Source organism: Rhinolophus sinicus, chromosome 13 (assembly GCF_057876585.1).
Source record: "Rhinolophus sinicus isolate RSI-liver-muscle chromosome 13, RSI-T2T, whole genome shotgun sequence".
Lineage (NCBI taxonomy): Eukaryota > Metazoa > Chordata > Mammalia > Chiroptera > Rhinolophidae > Rhinolophus > Rhinolophus sinicus.
In genome coordinates, this window is record NC_142513.1 from 36,929,120 (window position 1) to 36,953,808 (window position 24,689).

At 37.7% G+C, this 24,689-nt stretch overlaps 1 protein-coding gene across 5 annotated transcripts in view; it reads right to left on the bottom strand.

The window, feature by feature from the left end:
- Positions 1 to 24,689, bottom strand: part of KIF16B (kinesin family member 16B) — a 294,883-nt gene that overhangs the window by 22,657 nt on the left and 247,537 nt on the right. For 3 of the 5 annotated variants that reach the window (XM_019714650.3, XM_019714652.3, XR_016018232.1), the window contains one exon: positions 17,796 to 17,879. The exons of 1 other annotated variant lie outside the window; for it this stretch is intronic. In XM_019714650.3, the coding sequence (XP_019570209.3) occupies positions 17,796 to 17,879 (84 nt within the window). Of the gene's footprint in view, positions 1 to 17,795; positions 17,880 to 20,313; positions 20,504 to 24,689 lie in introns of those variants that run through there. One more of the 5 variants, XR_002136070.3, reaches the window with a different exon arrangement.

A 24,689-nucleotide genomic window follows, 5' to 3' on the forward strand; every position in this document is an offset into this window, starting at 1 on the left:
TTCAGAGTAACGAGTGAGCCACTCTCAATGAAACATAAATTATCATATGCTTAACAATTGAGAAAAGTTGTCTGAAAAGTGTAATTTGTTTAGAGGATGATTGCCTTCCTTTTAATAAGTTTAACCTCATACTCTCAAGGAAAATGTGTAAGACTGTCAAATCCACTCACCCACCAAATTCATCCATCCACTCTTCTTCCCTTCTTTTGTTTAGCAAAGCAATAAAGGGACAATGGAAAAATAAAGAGAATGTTGGGAGACAGAAATGAAAGAGGAATGGAGATGAGGAAAGGAAGAAGATTATAAATGCAAGATGATTGCATGGTTTAAATTCAAATGATTTTTATAGACTATTTTTAAGAGAAATGATAGGTTCACAGAAATATTGAGAGGACAGTAAAGAGACTTTCCATATATACCTCTACGCCCACATACACAGAGCCACTATTAAAAATCCCACACCAGAGTGTTTTATTTGTTATAATCAATGAACTGACACTGACACATTATCACCCAAAGTCCACAGTTTATATTGGGGATCAATCTTGGTGTTGCACATTCTATGGGCTTTGACAAATGTACAACGACATGTATCTCACAGAGTAGTTTCTAAAACTCCTCTGTGCTCCACCTATTCGTCTTACGCTCCCCCTTAGCCCTGATAACCAATGACCCTTTTACTGTCTCCACAGTTTTACCTGTTCCAGAATGTCATATAGTTGGAATCATACGATATATAGTCTTTTCAGATTGGTCTTTTTCAGCTACCAATATATATTAAGGTTCCTCCGTGTCTTTTCATTGCTTCATAGGTCATTTCTTTTCAGTGCTATCATAATATTTCACTGCCTGGATGTACCACAGTTTATACATTCACCTACTGAAGAATATCTTGGTTGCTTACAAGTTTTGGCAATTATGAATAAGCTGTTATTCATGTGTAGGTTTTTGTGTGGACCTAAGTTTTCAGCTCATTCAGGTAAATAACAAGGAATGCAACTGCTGAATCATATGGTAAAAACATGTTTAGTTTATAAGAAACTTCCAAAGGGGCTGTATCATTTTGCATTCCCATCAGAAATGAACGAGAGTTTCTGTTGTTCCATCCTCACCAGCATTTGATGTGTTGGTATTTTGGATTTTGGCCATTCTACTAGGTGTGGAGAGGTATTTCATTGTTATTTTAATTTGCAGTTCTCTAATGACATATGTTGATGAATATTCTTTTATAAGCTTATTTGTCATCTGTATATCTTCTTTGGTGAGGTATCTGTTTAGGTCTTTTGCCTATTTTTTAATTGTTTTTTTTTTCATTTTCTTGTTGAGTTTTTAAAGTTCATTTTGTATTTTGGATAAGAGTCCTTTATCAGATGTATATTTTGCAAATATATATTTTCCCCCAGACTGTGTTGGTTTTCTGATTCTCTTGGGGTTGTCTTTTGTAGAGTGGAACTTTTCAATTTTAATTAAGTCTAGCTTATCAATTATTTCTTCATGGATCATGTTTTTGATATTATTTCTAAAGGTCATCTAGATTTCCTCCTATGTTACCTTGTAAAAGTTTGATAGTTTTGTATTTTACATTTAGGTCTACGATCCATTTTGAGTTACTTTTTGTGAAGGTGTAAGACCCATGTTTAATTCTTTTTTTTTTTTTTTTGGCATGTGGATGTCCAGTTATTCCAGCACCATTTGTTGAAAAGATTATCTTTGTTCCATTGCATTGCCTTTATTCCTTTGTTAAAGGTCCGTTGATTATATTTATGTGGGTCTATTTCTGGGTTCCCTATTCTGCTCCATTGAATTGTCCATACTTTGTCCAATAATACACTGTCTAGATTACTGTTATTGTAGTTTATAGTAAGTCTTGAAGTTGGGTAGTGTCAGTCTTCTAACTTTGTTTTTCTCCTTTAATACTGTAGTGGCTATTCTGAGTCTTTTGCCTTTTCATATACACTTTAGAATCAGTCTATCCATATCCACAGAATACGTTGCTGGGATTTTGATTGGGATTGCACTGAATCTATAGATCAAGTTGGGAAGAACCGACATCTTGACAATATTGAGTCTTTCTCTACATGAGCATGGAATAGCGCTCTCTCTCTCTCTCTCTCTCTCTTTAATTAGAGTTTTGTAGCTTTCCTCTTCTAAATCTTATACATATTTTGTTAGATTTTACTCAAGTATTTAATTTTGGGGGATGCTGCTATAAGTGGTAACATGTTTTTAATTTCAAATTCTGTTTGTTCATTACTGATATATAGGAAAGTGATTAACAATTGTATATTAACCTTGTATCTTGCAACCTTGCCATAATTACTTATGAATTCCAGTAAATTGTTTTGCCACTTATTTTGGATTTTCTACATATACAATCATGTCATCTGCAAACAAGTTAGTTTAATTTCTTCCTTCTCAATCAGTATATCTTTTATTTCCTTTTCTTCTCTTAATGCATTAATTTGGATTTTAAATGTTTAATTTCAAAAGTAAACTCTACATCATTATATGGCAACTGCCATATCATTTCTAGTGTTTGCTTATGTACCTGGCACCTATCTAAGTATTTTGTATGAATTATCTCATCAAACCCTCACAACAACTCTATGAAATGGGTACTATTACTATCCCCATTATTTAAATGAGGAAACTGATTCACTGAGAGATTAAGTAACTTGTCCAAGGTCACCCAGTCAGTAAGTAGCAGAGCAAGGATTCACGACTAACCAGGATGGCTGGGCTCTACAGTGTATGTTTTTAGCCATTATCCTGTGTCAATTGAGGATATAGTGCAGGCTCTATCTTCTATTAGGTGTTTTTCCATGCCATTCTCATTTGATCCCTTCAACAACTCTAAAAGTTAGTTCTTTTTATCCCTGTTTCACATTAGAATAATGAAGTTCAGAGGGGGTAACTTGCCCAATGGCATACTGCAAAGTGGTACAGCTAGCATCCAAACCGAAGTTTAAGCACGTGCTCTCATTAATTTTTTTTTTTCCCAGAACAAATCTGTGCTATTTGCTATTCGATACAGCGGTAATTGGTCATTCAACAAACAATTATTAAGGACCCATTAAGGGCAAGATACTGTTCTAGGCACTGAGGAAAGAGAGGTGAACAAGATAGCTGGATTACCTGTCCTTATAGAACTTACCTTTTAGTAAAATATAAAACACTTAAAAAGCAAAACAAACCAACCAACAAAAATTATCCAACCACTAAGTGCTGTAACCTAGAAACAACCTGGGCATCCTGTGGGGAATCTGGGGTAGGGCTGCTTCCACTAGGGGGCAGGCCGCTCTGAGGAGAAGACATCTGAGCTGAGAGAGGTGTTGTAAGCTTGGGGGTGTCTCAGCTGACTTATATTACAATCAAGAAAGAAATGAAGATCCTGATTGCCATTTTAGAGTTTAGATTGGAAGCACAATGATGGGAATAGTTGTTTTACTTTTCGTGTATGTTGAGGCCCTGAGTTGTTAGCCATCACCCCATAGAGGATGCCATTTTGGAAAGGAGAGGAAGGAGAAAAATGGCAGAGAGTAAAACTGTTTGAGGACAGGTGCTTCCTTCCCTCCTCCAGACTCCCATCTGGGTTTGGAAGTTGTTACTCCCCTTGGAAACATCTGTTCTAATTTTGCTTTCTTGTTAAACTACTAGTAATTGCTCATGGAAACCAAAGTGGGATTTTCCCTCCAGTTGGACACTCACATTCTTTGATGTGATCATAAAATACCAACTTACATTGCTACTGTAATGACTTCTGTTGTATAAAATGATTTCTGGCAGTTTGCCTGTAGAGTTCATTCTTTCTCATACTTCCTTCTCCCCTTTCATGGCATTCCTTACTTCCAGTATACTATATATGCTTTCTCATATAATTCCAACAATTCTGAGGAGTAGATATTATTTCTGCCATTTAATAAGAAGCTGAAGTTTGGCGCGGGGAGAGGGAAGCAACTTGCTAAGACCACACGACACTGCTCTATCATAGAACTGGGTTTCAAACTGAGGTCTGACTCTAGAACCTTCTATATTGTTCCAGTCAACATCAAATTTCCCATCTCCTTCCCAATTTAGCCCCAGGATCACAGCATTTTCAGATCCTCTGACTCCACAAAGCACCAAGATGGAACAACCGAACTGCAGCTGAATCTTCTCTAATATATACAGTCACTGAACTCTCCTCAAAAATGTTTTGCTACTGACAGTGGTGATAATGGACTAATCCCTGCTACTATAAATAACCAGACAACCAGAAGGAAAAAAGCATAAATGAGGAAGAAAAGGATTCTTTCTATGAGGTATTTCTTAAAATCTCTGCGCATGTTTGATAATGGTTCTACCATTACTCATTTTGTAAGATCAGCAGAGAGTAGATAGAAAGAATGTTAAATTAAGCATAGAATTGCTAGATATCTTTTAGACAGCCAAGTGAATGAGAAAAACTCAAGGATTTTTCATCTCCTGAAATTTACTTTGAAACTGAAAGGGCTCAACCTATAAAATGTCTAAATCAAACTATTCTATTGTTGGAAATTTAAGGTTTGAAAGTAACACAAAACTAAAGTAGAATGAGACACTGTTGTTTGTCAGAAAAGCTAGGCTGTCTGTCTTGCAGGCACCATAAGCCAGAAAAATGACTCCTGGCAGTGAGGGTAGTGGTGGCAAAGGCATATCAATACTGACAGCCACTACTGATACCTATATTTGGCAGATAAAGCAGTTGAGTGATTAAGACTTTATTTTGAAAACAAGTCTTCATTTATTTCATTGTTCCCTTATAAAGGATGCTACCCATAAACTCTAGGCATCCCTTTATTGTAAGAAAAAGAAAAGAAAAACAGCTGGGAACTGTCCTGGTACTCACAGCTAAGCTACAGTGTTTTCCTGTCAATCTTAAACAATTTCAAAGAATACCAACACCAGGCAAGCCTGCTCCGTGATGATGAAGAAAACAAAAAGAACAAAAACAAACAAACAAACAAAAAAACTCCATAATCATGTCTGAACATAGACAAAAACATGAACATTGCACACACCACGAATGCGATCAAATATCTTACAATTCTGGCTAATATGGGTGACAGCTACTTTTTTTTCTTAATCACAGTTTTAACCTCACTCTGTTCTTGCCTTCTAGATAAGCATTATTAAAACATACAATCACAGAATTAGCCCAGCATCCAGTCCAGTGCAAAGCCCCTCTTCTGTGCATTCTCCCCAAAATCACCTACAATAAGCTTAAATCCTGTCATAAATTCTTTATAACAACTCCTTGTTGAGATGCCCCCATGCCTCCCATGCTATGTTCTCCCTTAGTGCAGTGAGTCAATAAATCTAACATTGTTTCAAAAAACAGGTGTATTTCTGGGGGCCTTTGCTGAAAGGCATTGACATTTCTATTTTTTCACAGGCAGAAGCTCAAGGGATACATCAGGTGAAATGGGGATGTCATAGCGGGCAGTCTTGCAGTCAGTGACCTGAGAGACATGCAAAAAGAACTAATCAGCTATGAGTACTAGCTATGTACACGTGGAGGAATTGTGCTCACTGCACAATGATCCTAGGACTTTAAACACTTTCACACTGGACAATAGCTTGACCTTGATTAAATCATCAGGATGCATTTCTACTTTTCAGATTATAATTTTACAGGTTGAAAAAAAAGGTTGGTTAGAGCAAGAGATTCCTGGTATTTTCCAGGAATCACCATGAATAAGAATACTCACATAATGCTTGTGCCTTTGCCCTCAGAAATTGATTTGCAATTAGATGTGACCAACTCAGAAACTCGTATTACACTTTATGCCTGCTGGTGGTGGAGCTCTTTGTCCTTCCGTGGCTCTTAAAGCAGATGCACCGAAAGGCTCCATCACTGTCGTCATCACCACCACCATCATCACACCACTTAACACTTTTGAGTGATGTACACGATCTCACTTAATCCTCAAGTCAACTCTAGGAAGGTAGTGGTATTATTTAACCTCATTTCACATATAAGGAAACTGAAGCAGTGACAGTACATAATTGCAAAGGAGCAGTACCAGGATTCGAGACCAGGATGATCTGCTCCAAGGTCCACACTCTTAGCTACCACATTACCTTTTATCCTTCTTAATAATGCTTTCGCTCTGAGATGAAAATTGGGAGAAAGAAGTGGTCTTAGGTTGCTGCATGCTCTACTACTTTCAAGAAAATTTCCTAGAATTTCTCAAGTTCTTACTTCTAAAGATGGTTGTATTATTCTTGAAAGCTTTATAGTTTTCAAGGATTTCATTTGTTTTCATCAGTTACTCATTGAAATGATAGACTATTAAGGTGACTAGCAGAAATATTTCCAAGTAGATGATGATGTTCTCTGAAATTAGTAAACAAAAATGCTCCTTTTATCAATCAACAAAAACTAAACAAAAAACTCATTAATTTGGGGTCAATGTAGGCAGATTTTCTGATAATTTAATGAATAACTCAATGAATGTGAAGCACACGTGCAATATCATGGGAGATTAAGAATTGAATTAGATGTCAATTCTGCTGCCTTCAAGTAGTTAAAAAATATAAGAGGGAAGACTCGAGACACAAACATATCTTTGATACAAGTAAGAAAGTGACAATAGTCTTTTTTTTTTAAGTTAATTTTCTCTTTTAATAAGAACAAGGAAATTATCAGGGGGAAAAACAAGAATTTTCTTAGAGTATTTGAGAATAAAATTATGTTGTTATTTAGTTTCAGAAAAAATACATTTTTGAGAGGAAAAAGTCTTCATACTTTAAATTACAATCTGAATTAGATTTAATCACTGTGTAAATTAGTTTCTCCATTGAAAGATAAATTTTTGTTATTAACATTTGTACTGTGTATAGCAGGGATATTGACTTTGAGGGGCAGACTGCATGTCCTAACCAGGTCAGAGTGGTCAAACATCGCCAGTGGGAGCAAGGAGACCAGCTCAGTCTCCTCCAAGGTCCTGTTATTCCTCTTTTAGACTTCTATGGGTCCCTGTCTATTTTTCAGTGGTCTGAGAAGCAGAAGAAAGTTCCCTGATTCAATTCTAGCTGAGTAAGCTGGTTCTCTAAGAGAGTTGCTGCCTCCTGAGTAGAGCTGCCTTAGTGGGCTGTGTTGGAAACATAGGAGATGGGGCAGTTTTTCCTGTGCAGTAGTCGTCTTGAGTTCTAGAATGGTGTCCTGCCTAGTTTCGGAAAGGTAAACCTCCCCACTTTCTAAGGTACTTCTGATTTTAAAAAAGAATTTCCCCCCAAACTGACTGGTGCCCTCAGGGTCAAAGTTCATCAATTCCTGAGCCAGGACATTGACAATAGTTTTAAAGGAAGTGAATGTGTTGTTTCATGGACATTCTAGAACAGTGCTACTCAAGGTGTGTTTATGGTTTAGATACTTTTGTTGCAATTTCATACAGTACTTTTGTCTGTTGATCCTACATATATTTAAAAAAGAATTGCACTTGTATTTTTTATGACCTTATTTCATTTTCTCATTTCATGTTTCTAGCAGTTAATTCTCATTCATTTTGCAAAAATACTGATAAATGATGAAGTGTAAATAACTGGTCCTTTACCACTGCAGTTTGAGAAGCATATATTCTAGAGATACACAGTTCAACTCGGGATGTTTAAGGCCTATTATTAATAAATACCAATGCACACTTTACTTATTAGAACTCAATTTGAAATCCATTTGGATATACATATAATATACTATATGTATTTTTATATATAATATTTAAAGTCACAAAAATCTCTTTAAAGATATTCTGGTGGAGTCTTTAAGGTTTTTATGGAAATAATCATGTTGTCTGTAAAAAGTGACAATTTGACTTCTTCATTCCCAATTTGGATGCCTTTTATTCCTTTCTCTTGCCTGATTGCTCTGGCTAGGACTTCCAATACTATGTTGAAAAGCAGAGGTGATAGGGGACAGCCCTGTCTTGTTGCTGATCTTAGAGGGAAAGCTTTCAGTTTCTCATCTTTAAATATGGTATTAACTGAGGGTTTGTCATATATAGCCTTTTTATGTTGAGGTACTTTCCTTCTATACACATTTTATTACTGTTTTAATCATAAATGGACACTGTCAAATGCTTTTTCTGCATCTATTGATATGATCAGATGATTTTTATCCTTTAATTTATTTGGTGTATCACATTGGTAGATTTGCATATGTTGAACCATCCTTGTGCCCCTGGAATGAACCCCACTTGATCATGCTGCATAATCTTTTTAATACATTGTTGTATTTGATTTGCTGCTATTTTGTTTCGGATTTTTACATCCACATTCATCAGAGATTCTGGTCTGTAGTTTTCTTTTTTGTGTGCTTTCTTATCAGGTTTTGGTATCACAGTAATATTGGTCTCATAAAACAAGTTTAGATGTATTGGCTCTTCTTCAATTTTTTGGAAGAGTTTCTCCAACTCTTCCAAAGGTCAGGTGTTAAATCATTTTTGGATGTTTGGTAGCATTCACTAGTGAAACCAATTGGTTCTGGGCTTTTGCTTTTTGGGAGGTTTTGATGATTGTTTCAACTTCCTTGCTGTTGATCAGTCTATTGAGATTTTCCAGTTCTACATGATTCAGTCTAGGAAGCTTATATATTTTTAAGAACTTGTCCATTTCTTCTAGGTTATTGAATTTGGTGGCATATAGTCTTTCACAGTATTTTTGTATGATCCTTTGTATTTTGTGGTATATATCATAAGTTCTCCTTTTTTGACAATAAACAAATACAGTAAAGCTGCAGGATACAAAACCAATGTACAAAAATCCATTGCATTCCTATATACTAACCCTGAAAGTTCAGAGAAAGAAATGGAAAAAAAAAAGCAATTTATTTTGCAATTGCAACTAAGAATACTTAGGGATAAACTAAACAAAGGATATGAAGGACCTATACACTGAAAACTACAAGACATTATTAAAAGAAATTAAAGAAGACACAAACAAATGGAAAGATATCCCATGTTCATGGACTAAAAGAACCAACATAGCTAAAGTGACCATATAACCTAAAGCAATATAAAGATTTGATGCAATCGCCATCAAAATCCCAATGGCAGAGACGTCATCAAAATGGTGGCATGAAGTGAGCCTCTGGAACTCTCCCCTAGAATTGACAACAAATTGAACAACTATACCTCCACAAAGGACTCCCTGCACAGCAGACAGGCAAGACAAAGAGGCTCACTACTGAACTCCTAAAGGTGGGCAAATTGTGCATGCTGGGGGGATGGAAGGGAGAAGTGCGGAGACAGGGCCATGTGAGTGCAGGACGCAGACCCAGCTTAGTGTTCCAAGCTCGCTGCATCCCGGAACTACCGCACCTGTGGGAGAGGGAAGCACTCGGACTGCTAGGGCTCTGTTTATGACCCTCAAGGCTGAGGGGACAGCAAATAACACGGCTGAACCCAACACTCACGGCAGAGACCTCTGAGCAAAGACTGAGGGAAGAAGGCTGAAAATGGTGGTTTAAGCCCTCACTGCAAAGCAGAGAACGGAAGTCTTAGGCACTGAGATTAGTCGCTCCCTCCCTACTCTCCCAGAGCTCGCCCCGCCCCCACCTACCCAGTGCTGGAAGCAGAACAGTAGCAGTGTCTGATCAAAAGAACAGAATATTTGCAGTTCTGAGAACTGTGGTCCGCAGACACAGATTCACAGCCCAACTAGTTCCAGCAAAGGGAAGGGAGCTGTGGAAGCAACACTGTGTGGCGGTGGTCGCCACCATTGCTCTGGGCCACCTTTCACAATCCACCCCGCCCCTGTCCCCACCTCTCTGGGCGGATCGTTGCAGGACTGAACAGAACTGCTGAAACATACGGGCTCTGAATCTGGTGCAGGAAGAGCTTTGGAACTTCAGAAGCTCTCCGCATCCCCACAGGGAGACGGCGCCCCATGACCCAGGTGAACTGTTAAAAGAGGAGAAGCCCGTCTTCCCGGGATTCCCCCCATTGTCTGAGAAGCTGAAATAGTGTAGAAAACACATAACACTACAGTGTGAGAGATGAAAAAAGGCTGCAGTCGGAGAGAAAATAAAACAATCCACCAACACGTACTGGAAAAAAAAAGAAAGACCTCTTCCTATCAACCTGTTGCAGAAGCCACTCCTGTAGATGTCTAGGAAGAGAAACAATAAATCAGTAACTGCCATGAATAACCAAGGCAACAAGACAGCTCAGAAAGAAAGTGAACAGTCTCCAGAAAACGAACTTAAAAATATGCAAATATGTGAGTTAAATGACAGAGAATTCAAGATTGCAGTTCTGAAAAAACTCAACGATATGCAAGAAAACACAGAAAGGCAGTTTAATGAACTCAGAAATACAATCAAAGAACAACATGAACATTTTACCAAAGAGATTGAAATTTTAAAAAACAACCAAATAGAATTTCTGGAGATTAAGAACTCAATAGAAGAAATGAAGAATGAAATAGCCCATTTAGGTAGTAGAGTTGAGCAGATGGAGGAAAGAATCAGTGACATCGAAAATAGAAACCTGGAAATGACACGGATGGAAGAAGGAAGAGACTTGAGACTTAAAATAAATGAAAGAACTCTACAACAACTTTCTGATTCCATTGGAAAGAGCAATATAAGAATGATGGGCATACGAGAAGGAGAAGAAAGAGAGAAGGGAACAGAGACTATATTCAAACAAATAGCTGAATATTCAAAAATATTGCCCTAGGCTGTATTCCTAGATTTTCCTACGAAAATCTAAACAGACCGATAACCAGTAACGAAATTGAATCAGTCATCTAAAACCTTCCCAAAAGCAAAAGTCCAGGACCAGATGGCTTCACTAGTGAATTCTACCAAACCTTCAAAGAGGATCTAATACCAGTCCTGCTCAAACACTTCCAAAAAATTGAAGGAGAGACAGTACTCCCTAACTCATTTTATGAGGCCAACATTACCCTGATACAAAAACCTGGTAAGGACAACACAGAAAAAGAAAACTACAGATCAGTATTTCTGATGAATACAGATGCAAAACTCCTAAACAAAATTCTAGCAAATCGAATGCAACAATGCATTAAAAAGACTATTCATCACAACCAAGTGGGGTTCATCCCCGGGTCACAAGGATGGTTCAACATCTGCAAATCCATCAATGTGATACATCACATAAACAAAAATTGATACGATTATATCAATTGATGCAGAAAAAGCATTTGACAAGATACAGCATCCATTTATACTTAAAACACTTAATAAAATAGGTATAGAAGGAAAATACCTGAACATAATACAGGCCATATATGACAAACCCTCAGCTAATCTCATATTTAACAGTGAAAAACTGAAGGCCTTTGTTCTACATTCAGTAACACGACAGGGCTTTCCCCTATCACCTCTGCTTTTCAACATAGTGTTGGAAGTCCTTGCCAGAGCAATCAGGCAAGAGAAAGAAATAAAAGACATCCAAATTGGGAATGAATAAACTAAATTGTCACTCTTTGCAGATGACATGATGCTATATATACAAAACCCTAAAGACTCGAGCAAAAAGCTTTTAGAAACAATCAACGAATACAGTAAAGTTGCCGGTTACAAAATCAACGTACAAAAGTCCATTGCATTCCTATATACAATGAAATCTCAGAAAAAGAAATTAAAAAAAAAATTCCTTTTGCAATTGCAACAAAAAGAATAAAATACCTAGGAATAAACTTAACCAAGGATGTGAAAGACCTATATGCTGAAAACTATAAGACATTTTAAAAAGAAATTGAAAAAGACACAAAGAAATGGAAAGACATTCCGTGCTCATGGATTGGAAGAATTAACATAGTTAAAATGGCCATATTATCCAAAGCAATATACAGATTTAATATAATCCTCATGAAAATCCCAATGATATTTTTTAAAGAAATAGAACAAAAAATCATCAGATTCGTTTGGAACCATGAAAGACCCCGAATAGCCAAAGCAACCTTAAGAAAAAAGAACAATGCTGGAGGTATCACACTCCCTGACTTTCGCTTGTATTACAGGACTACAATAATCAAAACAGCATGGTATTGGCAGAAAAACAGACACACAGACCAATTAAATAGAATTGAGAAGCCAGAAATAAAACCACATAAATATGGACAGATAATTTTTTACAAAGAAGCTAAAAACATACAATGGAGAAAAGACAGCCTCTTCAATAAATGGTGCTGGGAGAATTGGAAAGCCACGTGCAAAAGAATGAAACTGGACTGCTATCTGTCACCTTGTACCAAAATGAATTCAAAATGGATGTAAGACCTAAGCATAAGACCTGAAACAATAAACTGCATAGAAGAAAACATAGGTACTAAACTTATGGACCTTGGGTTCAAAGAGCATTTTATGAATTTGACTCCAAATGCAAGGGAAGTAAAAACTAAAATAAATGAATGGGACTACATGAAACTTAAAAGCTTCTGCACAGCAAAAGAAACCATCGACAAAATAAAGAGGCAACAAACTGAATGGGAGAAGATCTTTGCAAACAGTGCCTCCGATAAGGGGTTAATATCCAAAGTATACAAGGAACTCATGCAACTTAACAACAAAAAAACAAACAACCCAATCGAAAAATGGACAGAGGACCTGGAGAGATATTTCTTTAAAGAGGACATACAAATGGTAAATAGACATATGAAAAAATGTTCAACATCACTAATCATCAGAGAAATGCAAATAAAAACCACAATGAGATTTCACCACACACCAGCTAGAATGGCTATCACCAACAAGAGAAATAGTAACAAGTGTTGGAGAGGCTGTGGAGTAAGAGGAACCCTCATACACTGTTGGTGGGAATGCAAATTGGCGCAGCCACTATGGAAGGCAGTGTGGAGGTTCCTCAAAAAATTAAGAATAGAATTACCACATGGCTCAGCAATCCTAGGTATCTACCAAAAAAATCTGAAAACATTTAGCCATAAAGATACGTGTGCTCCAATTTTCTTTGCAGCTTTATTTACGGTGGCCAAGACATGGAAATAACCGGTGTCCTTTGATAGATGAATGGATAAAGAAGATGTGGTATATATACACAATGGAATACTATTCGGCAGTAAGAAAAGATGAAATAGTACCATTTGAGACAACATGGATAGATCTTGCGATTATAATGGTAAGTGAAATAAGTCAGACAGAAAAAGCAGAGAACCATATGATTTCACTGATATGTGGTATATAAACCGAAAACAACAAAAGAACAAGACAAACAAATGAGAAACAAAAACTCATAGACACAAACAATAATTTAGTGGTCACCAGAGGGTAAAGGGGGTGGGGGGTGGGAGATGAGGGTAAGGGGGTCAAATATATGGTGACGGAAGGAGAACTGACTCTGGGTGGTGAACACACAATGGGATTTATAGATGATGTAATACAGAATTGTACACCTGAAATCTATGTAACTTTACTAACAATCGTCACCCCAATAAATTAAAAAAAAAAAAAAAAAATCCCAGTGGCATGATAGGGCGGATCCATATGATGTCACTCATAGGTAGGATATAAAACTGAAAGCAACAAATGATCGAGACAAATAAAAACAGTTGTCTCACTGACAACTGTTTAGAGGTTACCAGAGGGTAAGGGGGGAAGGACGGTGGTAGAAGAGGGTAAAGGGGTCAAATATGGTGATGGAAGGAGAACTGACTCTGGGTAGTGAACACACAATGCAATATGTAGATGATGTATTATAGAAATGTACACTTGAAACCTATGTATTATTAACCAATGTCACCAATAAATTTAATAAAAAATAAGATATTCTGAGTTTATATTCTTCAATAATTCAGATAGGAAATAAATTTACATAGGAATAATGAGACAGCAAGCATACATATATGCTTCAAACATAAACAAAGCCATAAGCAATTTAGACTCAAACCTCTGGTGAGCCATGAAGTAAATATTTAAGAATCAACAATTACAATAAATATCTTTCTTTAAAAAAACATAAGGTTATAATGAAAGGCCATCTCTATAGTCATGGTCAGTTAAGAGGTGAGGAAAAGGGATGCTGTGTCGCTCTACAGTTTCTTCAGTTCTAGGATACTGCTTGGCACAGACTAGGTGCTCAATGAATGCCAAAGGAATAGTTATTTAAGAATAAATAATCAGGCATTGGATCCTGGTTAACACTGTAGTGATAATGGTGGAAGATGATGTTTCTTCAAAAGAAATGACATTTCTTTACAGAAGACCCAAGTCCATTTCAAACTTAGAGTGTACTGATTATTAAGAGAAGGGGCTTGCTCTGAAAGAAACCCTACTATGAACTGAGGCTTTGCCACTTACTAGCTATGTGACTTCTTTTATCCTCCCCAAGACTTAATTTCCTCACCTGCAAAATGGAGATTAAATAGAGCTCAAGCTAGTGAGGAGAAGCAAATGACATGATACACGAAGCGTTCTGCTCATGCCTGGCACTTAGGAAACAAGCAGTAGTATTAAGCAGATGAATATGAATTGCCAACGTGCCATCATTTTTGACCTACAGCAATGGCAGTTTCTTATGATGCAGCCTAATTGATAGTAATGATATCTGGGTAGTAATAGTAAAAACCACCTTTCTGCTCAAAATAACTGTCAGAAAGAGATTAATAGATTCTTTTCCTGTTACCCCCATAGCCTCATCTACCAACTTTTGTTTCCTAGGTAAAATCTGGGTTACAAGAAAGGATGTATGTTTCTATTTTCTTGCAAGTCACACATGGGGAGTGCTGCTGTCGTAATCCTCTGACTTACTGGTGGCAGGGTCTGCCTACAACATGCACAGTTACACTGAACTGGCTCCAGCCAGCAATCGGAGGATCTACCCATGTTAGAAATCTTCAAAGATTCCATGGCATGAATCTTTGATTTGAGCATGAGAGGCAAATCACTAACAGGCCAGATTCCAGAAAACTGGCTCCAGGTATAAACTGAAGTTGGCCCAATAACTGTGTGGGTGCACCTGATACACGTTTGTCAATAAGAGCTCTGACAGCCACGTTTGTACTCCTCCATTGATGATCAGCATATTCTTACTCCTGCCTTTCATGGTGCAGCGTGTCCAAAGCTACAGTCCCTGGGCCCCCACACCGCTACCACCAATACTGCCACACATACAGCTAATATTCCTCCCTCTAATGGAAGAACATTAATCTCCGAGACAGCCCATGACAGTTGGAAATTTCTGCTCCTAAAAATAATCATTTTTACAAACAATTGTTTTAAAAGATTTAACTTATATAACTTGGAAAGTGCCAACATGGTGTCTGTATCTTTAATGTGAAAACATTTTATACTTTTTGGTGATAAACTCAAATACAAGGTCTAAATCTTGGAAATATTTAATAGCAAGGAGGGTCAAAACACAACTGAATGCTTGCTTAAAACACTGCTTTATACAGCTGACTCAAGGTTAGGAGGTTTATAACACTGCATTCCTGGATTTTAAAATTTGTGACACAGTTCTGAGCACACACTATGCATACTAGTGTGTACCAGTGCAAATGTGTTCTAATGAAACTGTCTGTCTGTGTTTCTGTGTATCTGTGTTTATGTATTAAATTTTACCTCCAGGTAGTTTCACATAGAAATTTAAACATATGTTCTTAGAGGGAAAGGAATGTCTCATTTGTATTCCATATAATGCCTAGCGCCATCTCCAGCATGTATTAAGAATTCAATAAACGTACATTGAATTCAATCGAATAGGAAGTTCAAGAAAAATAATTTTGTTAATTTTCACATGCAAATGCTCTAAATGAAACAATGATTTCTGACGTTAGTTTTTAAAAAAAAGAAAGTCATAATAGTTGCAGGAAATTAACTCAATAATTTTGGATTAATTTTCCATTAAAGTGAAACTGAGTTATGCTTGCTCCCTGAAAAGAACATTCTAAGATTTAATAGTCAACATTAGATGAAATACATTTACTTTGAAATGTAAGTGCCTATTTCCATGAGGTGTGAAATCCATTTTATATAGATAGGCTAATACCACAGGTAAATAAGAGACAGGCAACAGAAGAGGTCCTCGTATGGGTAGAGACATTAACACAGAATTCTGTTCATCAACAGTTGATGGCTTAGTGGGGCTAAGTGATTAAGTAGGAGATACTGAAAGAACAAACGTGGGTCCATCTGAAGGTACCAAGAATGAAAGAGTGCCCTGAACTTTGCTCTGACTCTGGAAGCTGGAATGGAAAGACAAGAGTCACCGAGAGCTGTGCTCACAGATGCACAGCACACAGAATGCCCATCTGTTGTAGCACAGCTGGGCACCACGTGAATTTCATTAGAGCCCTGAGCAGCTAGGAATGACAATAGTCTATTGTTTGGGTTGTTTATAGACTTGGTTTTGTATACTATCATTTTCCGTGTTTCCATTAACGACAAGTCTAGATCACTAAGGTAGGTAAGGATTAGATAAAGAAAACCATCACTAGTTCTATTGTTATTTTTTAATTTCTTGTATGATACAATCAAACCTTTAAGATAACTTGATCAAGCAGACTCCCCATGATAATCTTTCCCTTGAAGACAAATTCTTCAGTTGGATAATAGGGTCATGCTATCTCATAGAATGATTTTTAGAAGCCTGCAATGACCCATCTGAGGTTCAGTCTTAATAGTTCCAGGGCCTCTTAAAATGTGTTCTCTACGGTTTAACTCAAATACATGTTAAGCATGGACACACCCTAAAACTTGTGTTTCCTCGGAGCAGTTCTGTATTGAGGATCTCAAAACTCTAAAATGCCCTTCATGGACCACAGTCTCCTGGTCTTCAATTTCTCCATGTCCCTCACTTCACCCCCTTTGCTTTCTTTCACTGGAATCTCAAGCCTCTGGCACATTTCCTAATTTTTGGTTCACTGGCATTAAGTGGACACCTTGGGCAACCATTTCAAACTGGCTGTCACAGGGACTGAGAATAATACCTAACTTTTATGTAGCACTTCACAATTAAGAAAGGACCATCTTATTTTATTTAATCTACAATAGTTCTTATTATGTCTCTTGAAGTAGCAAAGGGGACTTTAAGAAGCCCACTGAAAGCTTGCTGACTCAAGATTGTAGTGAGTCATCTGTAACCTTATACTGCTGTCTGCTTCCATGACTCATAATGTCAAGAGTGCAACAACCTAGGACGGCTGTAAACGTGCCTCAGCACTCAGACCTGCCACATTAGCATCAGAACCCAACCAAGTAAGCAACTCTATCCTGAAAAGGAATACAAACAATATAAAGCAGTCTGTAATGTGCACTGGCAGTGAGGCCGTCAGAAAAACAAGTTGTCCTGAAGCAAAGTTCTACATGTAGCTGGCCCAGACGACTAAGTTAAAATAAACCAAACAAAACCTAACCATGACTAAAATAGATGTGTGTATATTTTCTTCCAACTACTCTGAAAAAGTAACAATGATGCAATACTATAAATCTTCAGTTAATTAATTCAAGTTTTTTTTTGCAGCAAGCTCCATACGCTCCTCCTGTGTTACACACCATCTGTCTATGGTGAATATTTAGTTCTCACCCACAACCTGCTTCCTAACCCTTAGAATAAAAGTATCTCCTTAAAAATCAGAAAAACATTCTGTTAGACCATAGGGGGATAAGAGCTTATATTTCAAATAAACTGGTATCATTACTTTATAATCTACTGCTGCCATCTTCTGTGTTAATAAAGCAGCACCTTCACATTCATGAACAAGAGTAATAGTGATTAATAGGAATAATTCTCACTGGTCAATCAGATGGCAAATTATCTATACACAGAGAAAGAAAAGTTTCATTCTGTTACCTCTAAGTGGCTCCGCCTCTCAGCAATCACACGTTCATCCTTATTTCCAAATAGTTTCTTTGGAGGGAATTCAAGGGTAGCAAGCTGAAATACACATTTTGTAGGAGATGTGTTAATATGTGATCACTGAGCTATTATTAACCTATTATTTGGACTCTCTATCATGGGGTAAAAAGAGAAAGGGGTTGAAATTTTAAAGATAGTAGAGGTCCTGCCTTCCTTTGTCACCAACCTTGGACAGATTAGGCAAGATTCCATAATGGTCAAATGAGAAGGTAATACAATGGGAACTCAAAGGAAGGACAGACAAAAATCTCAATACTTTGTCTCAGACACCATTAGACTCTTGACCAGATAGCATTTCACAATTTTTTATTTTTAAAACACAAGTTTGTTTTTCGTTTACCATTACTTTTACTAGAATTCAATTATTTTTGTGTCAGGAACTGGGAAACTCAACTTGCACACTACCTGAATATTGTAAAATAGTTCTCAGACCATTGCTAAGGTTCTTTAAACATTCCATATTGCCTTTTTTTTCCAACTGCTACGGCAAATAAAAACGGCCCATGTGAAAAGAGGACTTCTCTTTGAATCTTATTGAATCTTTTCACCTCGTTTCCTAGAGAATAAAGGTTCAGAATTTGTTTTAGCTAGGTCTTGTAATTTCAGTTATTTTCCTTATGATTTTTTTTGGAGGTATAAAAATCATAATAAAAAGATGTTTTATTATAGACTCCGAGGCAAGAAAGACTCTATAATCTGATAAAAATTAAGAAACAAACAAAAGAACCTGACCAGCTAGTGTTGCTTTGGTGGAATGAATGCTACGCAGCATTAATTGCTTGTGTTCGCGGAATTCACTATTTCCTTCCTTCCTCACCTTGTGGGGTTCAGACAAATTGAGAGGCCAATAAAGCATTATCAAAATTAACAACATTTCTCCCACAATATAGGTCACAATATTCCACAAAATTCCTATTTTATACATATGCAAATTCCCTAGTTGATTTAAATTTATATTGCCACAGTAGGAGTCAAAAAATAAGCATCTGTACATATAGTACTTTAAAAACTTAGTATCAAAGTAGAATATATGTACAGAAAAATGCACATATCGTAAGTGAACAACTTGGTGAATTTTCAACATCTCAACACACTGTAACCATCACCCAGATGGAGAAACAACATACTCAGCACCCAAGGAACCCCCAGATCCTCCCTTCCAATTGTTCCCTCCCACCTCATACAAAGGTTGACTGATTTCTAAGAGCTTAGCATTTTCTATTTTTGAATTTCATGTAAATGGTATTATACAGCATTAACTCTCAGGTGTCTACCTTATGTTTGTAAGATCTATGTTGTCATGTGTAACAACAGTTTGCTCATACTATGCCTGTATAGTATTCCATCGCGTGAGCATTCCACAGTATTTATTTGGTTATTTTATTCATTTATTTATTTGTTTATTTATTTACTGGGCTTTGGGTTAGTTTCCAGTTTTCAGCCATTAGGAATTGTGCTGCTATAAACATTTTCCTAGAGTCTTCTGATGAACATATGTAGGATTTCTGTTGGTCATACTCTTAGCAATAAAAATGCTGGGTCATATGGTATACAGGTGTTCGGTTGTACTTCAAATTATCAAGTTTTCCACAGTGGTTTTACTAACTGATACTCCTACCAGCAGTGACTGAGGTCCAGTTGCTCCAGATCCTCACCAGTACTTAGCACTGTGGTCTTTCTGACCTTAGCAATTCTGGTGGGCATGCAGTGATTGCTACTGTGGTTCGAATTTGCTTTACTCTAATGACTAATGATGTTGAGCATCTTTATCCATGCTCACTGACCATCTGGTTCGTCATTTTGGGAAAGTGTCTTTTCAAGTCTTGACCATTTTTTATTAGGTATCTGACTTTTTCTTATTAAGAGTAATTTTCCCTTTGATCTCTGTTCAAGGTATTTTTGATGACTTTGTAGTCCTTTTTCTAAAGGTAACTGAAGTCGGGCCGATTTTGCTTCTTTCATACTTGAGTGCTCTTTCTACCAAAGCAGAGAAACCTTGGGTAATGCTGTGTAGCTCCTCTTCTCTTCCTTTTCTCACCAGCGTTCCAATTTTGTTGCTGACATTCAACTTTAAAATCAGTTCAAGGTAAAGTAAAAGACCATGGACAGTGAGGTTAAGACAGACCCAGTATGAATCTGGAATTGACTGCTAACTACCTAACTAGCTGTGTTTCTCTGAACCTGAGTAATCTCTGCTGGAAAAACAAAACAAAACAAACAAACAAACAAAAAAAACAACAAACCAGACAATAAACTTTACCAGGCTTCTGTGAAGATTTAATGAAGTAATGCCAAATGGACCTTAGCTACTATTATTATTTGTTAGAGATCTATTAATTACTAAGAAAGCAGCATGCCTCATTCCGTTGTACCCTCTCCCCATCCCTGGACTGGTGATGTGGCTTCAAGGAGCAGCGTTGCTGGAACCCTGGCCTCACTGGCAGAAACACACCTCCCGTATGTTGCAGCTTAGAGAAGACAGGCACACCAGAGCTTGACTTTTGGGCTTCATCCAGCTTCAGTTTCATCTTGTACAAATGTTTTCTCCCCCTCAATTCAGTGATGCTGAAAGCTTGGCAAGTATGCTTTGGCAGTTGGTTGTTTTGTCATTTTCTTATGTGGCTGATGAGGTGCTGTGGTTTCTGTCAGGGGAAATTGATAGTCACACTTGTACGCTCAATCAGAAATGGTACACTAAAAGGGCTTCAGGTTGCTGAACCAGGTGGGAACCAAGCATTTAAATGTCCTTGTAGTCAACAGCAGTGCTGATGGAGGCTAATATTTTATGCTATTAATATCCTCCCTGTGAAATAACTATGTATAAATTATGTGTAATACTGTTGTTCAGATTTTAGGAAGAAAAGGGCAACTTTAAATGACGTTTAGGCACATAATCATAGGACTCCAATATTCATCCATCTAACTTTAGAGACAAAGAAACACAGACCCAGAGTTAAGTGACTTAGAAAGGTTCAGAGTCCTGGGTGGGATGGCAGAGTCAGGATGAGGAATCAGGACTGACTCTAGGTTTTTCGTAATAATGCTGGAAAGGATGTCTGCAGTGTACCAAAGAACCCCTTCTGAAGACCTTGAAATCTAGGATTCAGATGAAAGGAAAGTGTATTAAACCACAAAAATGATGTGTAGTTGCTAGGCAGTGATCAACAGTTCCAACAAGAGCTGTTAACAGAACCTCACCTGAACCCGACAAGAAACAGAAAAGTGACAGGGGTCAGCAACAGCAGTGGGAATACCAGGAAAGGAAGTGGGTCTGGAGGCAGGCTCCCCAGAAGTCTGCCCTTGAACATATAGAATTAATTCCTATGATCATATACCTCTCATAATAAAACAAGTATATATCTTTAAACATAGTTGGAGGGTTGGAGGGAGGGAGAAAAAAATGGAAGCAGAAGTTCCAATGTGATTCATGATAGAAATGCATGCTACTGGGTTCATGTCCTATTGGTGGGGCTGGGGACATGAACGAATGGAAGTAGAAAGGGAAGATCATGAGGCAAAGTATAAATATATATATATGGCCTCCATTAATTATATTTACATCAGAAACAGCTTTCCAACTCTATTCTTTCTGACAAAATGAAAACTACCTAAATTTCTCCTTTTTAGAGACTCCTAACAGTGCTATCTATAAGCTCTTAGGTTGAACAAGATGAAATTGATAATTTTGTAAGTTAAAAATGGTTGACTATCAGTAATTTCATCTGGTTAAGCCTTGTGAAAAACTGACATTTTTAAGTGGCCACTAGGGAAAAGGTACATTTCTACCTGCTCTACATGTCAAATGTAAATATTCTCATTTAATGGATTATTAGTTGGCTATATCTAAACCAATGTTCCTTCATAAAAATATTTCCTAGAATGCACTCAAAAATATAAAACTAGCAATATATTAAAAATACACATGACACTGAAATAGCTGAGGAATTGGGAATTCAGGAGAGGTACCACACGACGCCAGTTAGGGACCAACTGTTGCTGACATAGAACAGAGAGTCACACTCAGCCATCTGAATCAGCCCATCTTCCACAAAGAAAAAAACACCATCATTATCTTTACTTGAATTAGGAGAAAGAAGGCAGGAACTGCTGCTTCATTCTTAAAATAGTAATACTATAAAAAACCTTACAAGAGCTTAGAAACCTGGGGTAGAAAACAGACCTGAACTTTTCCTCTCCACAAGTGCAAAGAAACAGCTTCACTTATTTTAAAACAGACAGTAAAAGAAATCCTCTAAAGGTTTCATTTCTGGATTGTGAATTAAACTGTCCAAATATTTTTAAAAATGGACAATTTACCAAAATCGGCAAAACCACCGGTCAGGACAAATAATGGGCCTAGAGAGTAAAAAACAAACAAACAAACAACAACAACAAAACTCTCCCATTTTGCTGAAAGTGTTCCTGTCTGAAAAGTAATATTTCCAACAAATTAAGAATAAATACAAGAAAGATGCTCAGAGAGAGGGTGATTCAGAATTGTCCCTGACTTCCCCACTCATGTCCTACATATATCAACATCTTTCGTTTATTTGCTTGGTTGGTTTTTCATGTTAAACAGAAAATCTGGAACAAAACCAATTATATTATCTGGACATTTTCATTTCTTCTCGGGTTCTTTATATTTACAAATTTTCATTTTCACAGCCTCATTTTTTAATCTAGCAGATGGTCTAGATTTGATTTCCATGGGAAATATTGTCAGGAACAGTAAACGGCAATCTGTAGGTAGAAGAAAGACTCCTCTTTGATTTCCTTTGTGGCTTCTGACAAAGGAAATACAGTGGTCTACATTTCTAAAAATTAAAGTTCCTGAGGTTCTATATTCCTTGCAATAACTAAATTCTAAAGTGGCTCAGATAAATGTTCCTGATTCATATAAAAATTATCAAGAAACTTGCGATTCAGTAATGAGGGGAAAATCATTTTCTTTCTTTGTGTAAGATTTTATTTTCATAAAGAGTAAGCACCACACTTCCCTTTATAACTTTCATAGAGTCAAATGTTCAAAAGTGTGATTTAATAAAAATAATCTTTTCACAAACTATAAAGTTTGATGGAACCGTTCTTTTCACAAACTATAAAGTTTGATGGAACCGTTCTGGTTACGATAGTAGAGCTTTCATTGCTCCACCCACCTCCTTCAAAAGCACCAAAAACAAAAAAGAGATAAAAGCTAAAGCAAACACTCTATCTCCATACCAGGAAACCACCACAGCCCCCATCATAGGCTAGGCAGCACCCAGGAAAGCACTGTGGGGAGGGGATGAGATGGGGGGCTTCTGAGAGCCTCCCTTACCTCATCTCCAGACCGTGGCACCATGAGCGATCCACCAAAGTCAGTATGCAAACTCGCAGACATTCCATTGTGATGCAATGTGCGGACAAGGAAAAGGTAGGGGGCACCTGCAGCCAAGAGGAAGGCTTGAGGAGGCTCTGGGAGGAAGAACCGGAGAAGCTCACAGTGTTAGAGGGAGAAAAGGTCAGAGGGCAAATATTAGGTTTTATGGCCATAGCCAGTTCAGCCCTTCTGAACACCAAAAAGTGAGAGAGTGTGTCTGTCTCAAAATGAAGGGAAAACATTGGGGAGAAAAAAATTCAGAAAAATTCCAGGCAAAAGTTTAGGCATGTAGCAACTTGCTGACTTTCTCCTCCACAGTATCTTTCCCTCCGTGGCCCCATGCCACGCTGGTATTTTCCCTTCAACAATTAGTCCACTTCACTTTAAGATGAGAAATAATTGGAAGAAACCAAAACTGGAACTTGAATAAAAGGGTTGGGTAAGAAGATGCTGAATCAAACAGAAGCAAAGGCAGATAAAAAACATATACCACAAGAAGGACTGGCCAAAGACAGCCAAGCAGAATTCAGACAAGAAATTATTCACAGGAACCACAAAAATCATCTCTAAAAGAGAGGTGAAAGAAAAAGTGATACACAGGTTGGAAAAAGAGATTACAAGTGGAAAGCGGGTAGAAAAGAGAGCCAGGTCTTAGAGAAATGGCTGATTCTAGTACTGTGACCTGTATATCGAAAATAAGCCTAACGCATCTTGTGGTGCCAGGACATCAGGAAGTACTCAAAAACAAAAGCACAGGGATAGGAGTGTTGTGAAGGAACACAGGTGCCAACTGAAGGAGCTCTTAATGGCCAACCTGTAAAAAATTTGAAAAACAAAATTGGGCCAGCCCGGTGGCTCACGTGGTTAGAGTGCCCTGCTCCTAAGGCCACAAAGGTCGCTGCTTCAATTTCCACAGGGGCCAGTGAGCTGCGCCCTCTACAGCTAAGATTGTGAACAACAGCTCTCCCTGGAGCTGGGCTCCTGGAGCTGGGCTCCTGTTAGCAGCCAGAGGTTGGCGAAAGCGGCAGCGTGCTGCCATGAGTGGCAGTGGCCGGCAGCCATCGTGAGTGGCTGGCAACCGGTGAGAGCTGCCATGAGCTGCTGTGAGCGGCTGACAGACAACCAGTGACCGACTGCCTCAGTGGGGGGGGGGAGTGCAAGGTTCCTAATACCAGCATGGGCCAGGGAGCTATGTGCTACACAACTAGACTGAGAAACGTTGGCTTGAACAAGAGTGCGGGGGGTGGGGGGGGGTGGAAGAAGGGGGAAAAATTTAAAAAATAATATTGGCTTACAACACAAAACATAATGAAGGATAAACAGTAAAGTAAATAAATAAATGAGGAAGAAAAGACAAGCCTCCCATGCCGAAAAATCCCAAATAATTGATGTCGATACTTTATCCTCAAGGAAGTCAAACATGTATCTCCCCATTACTAAAATGTGTGCTGTGCACAGTGACTTCCTTC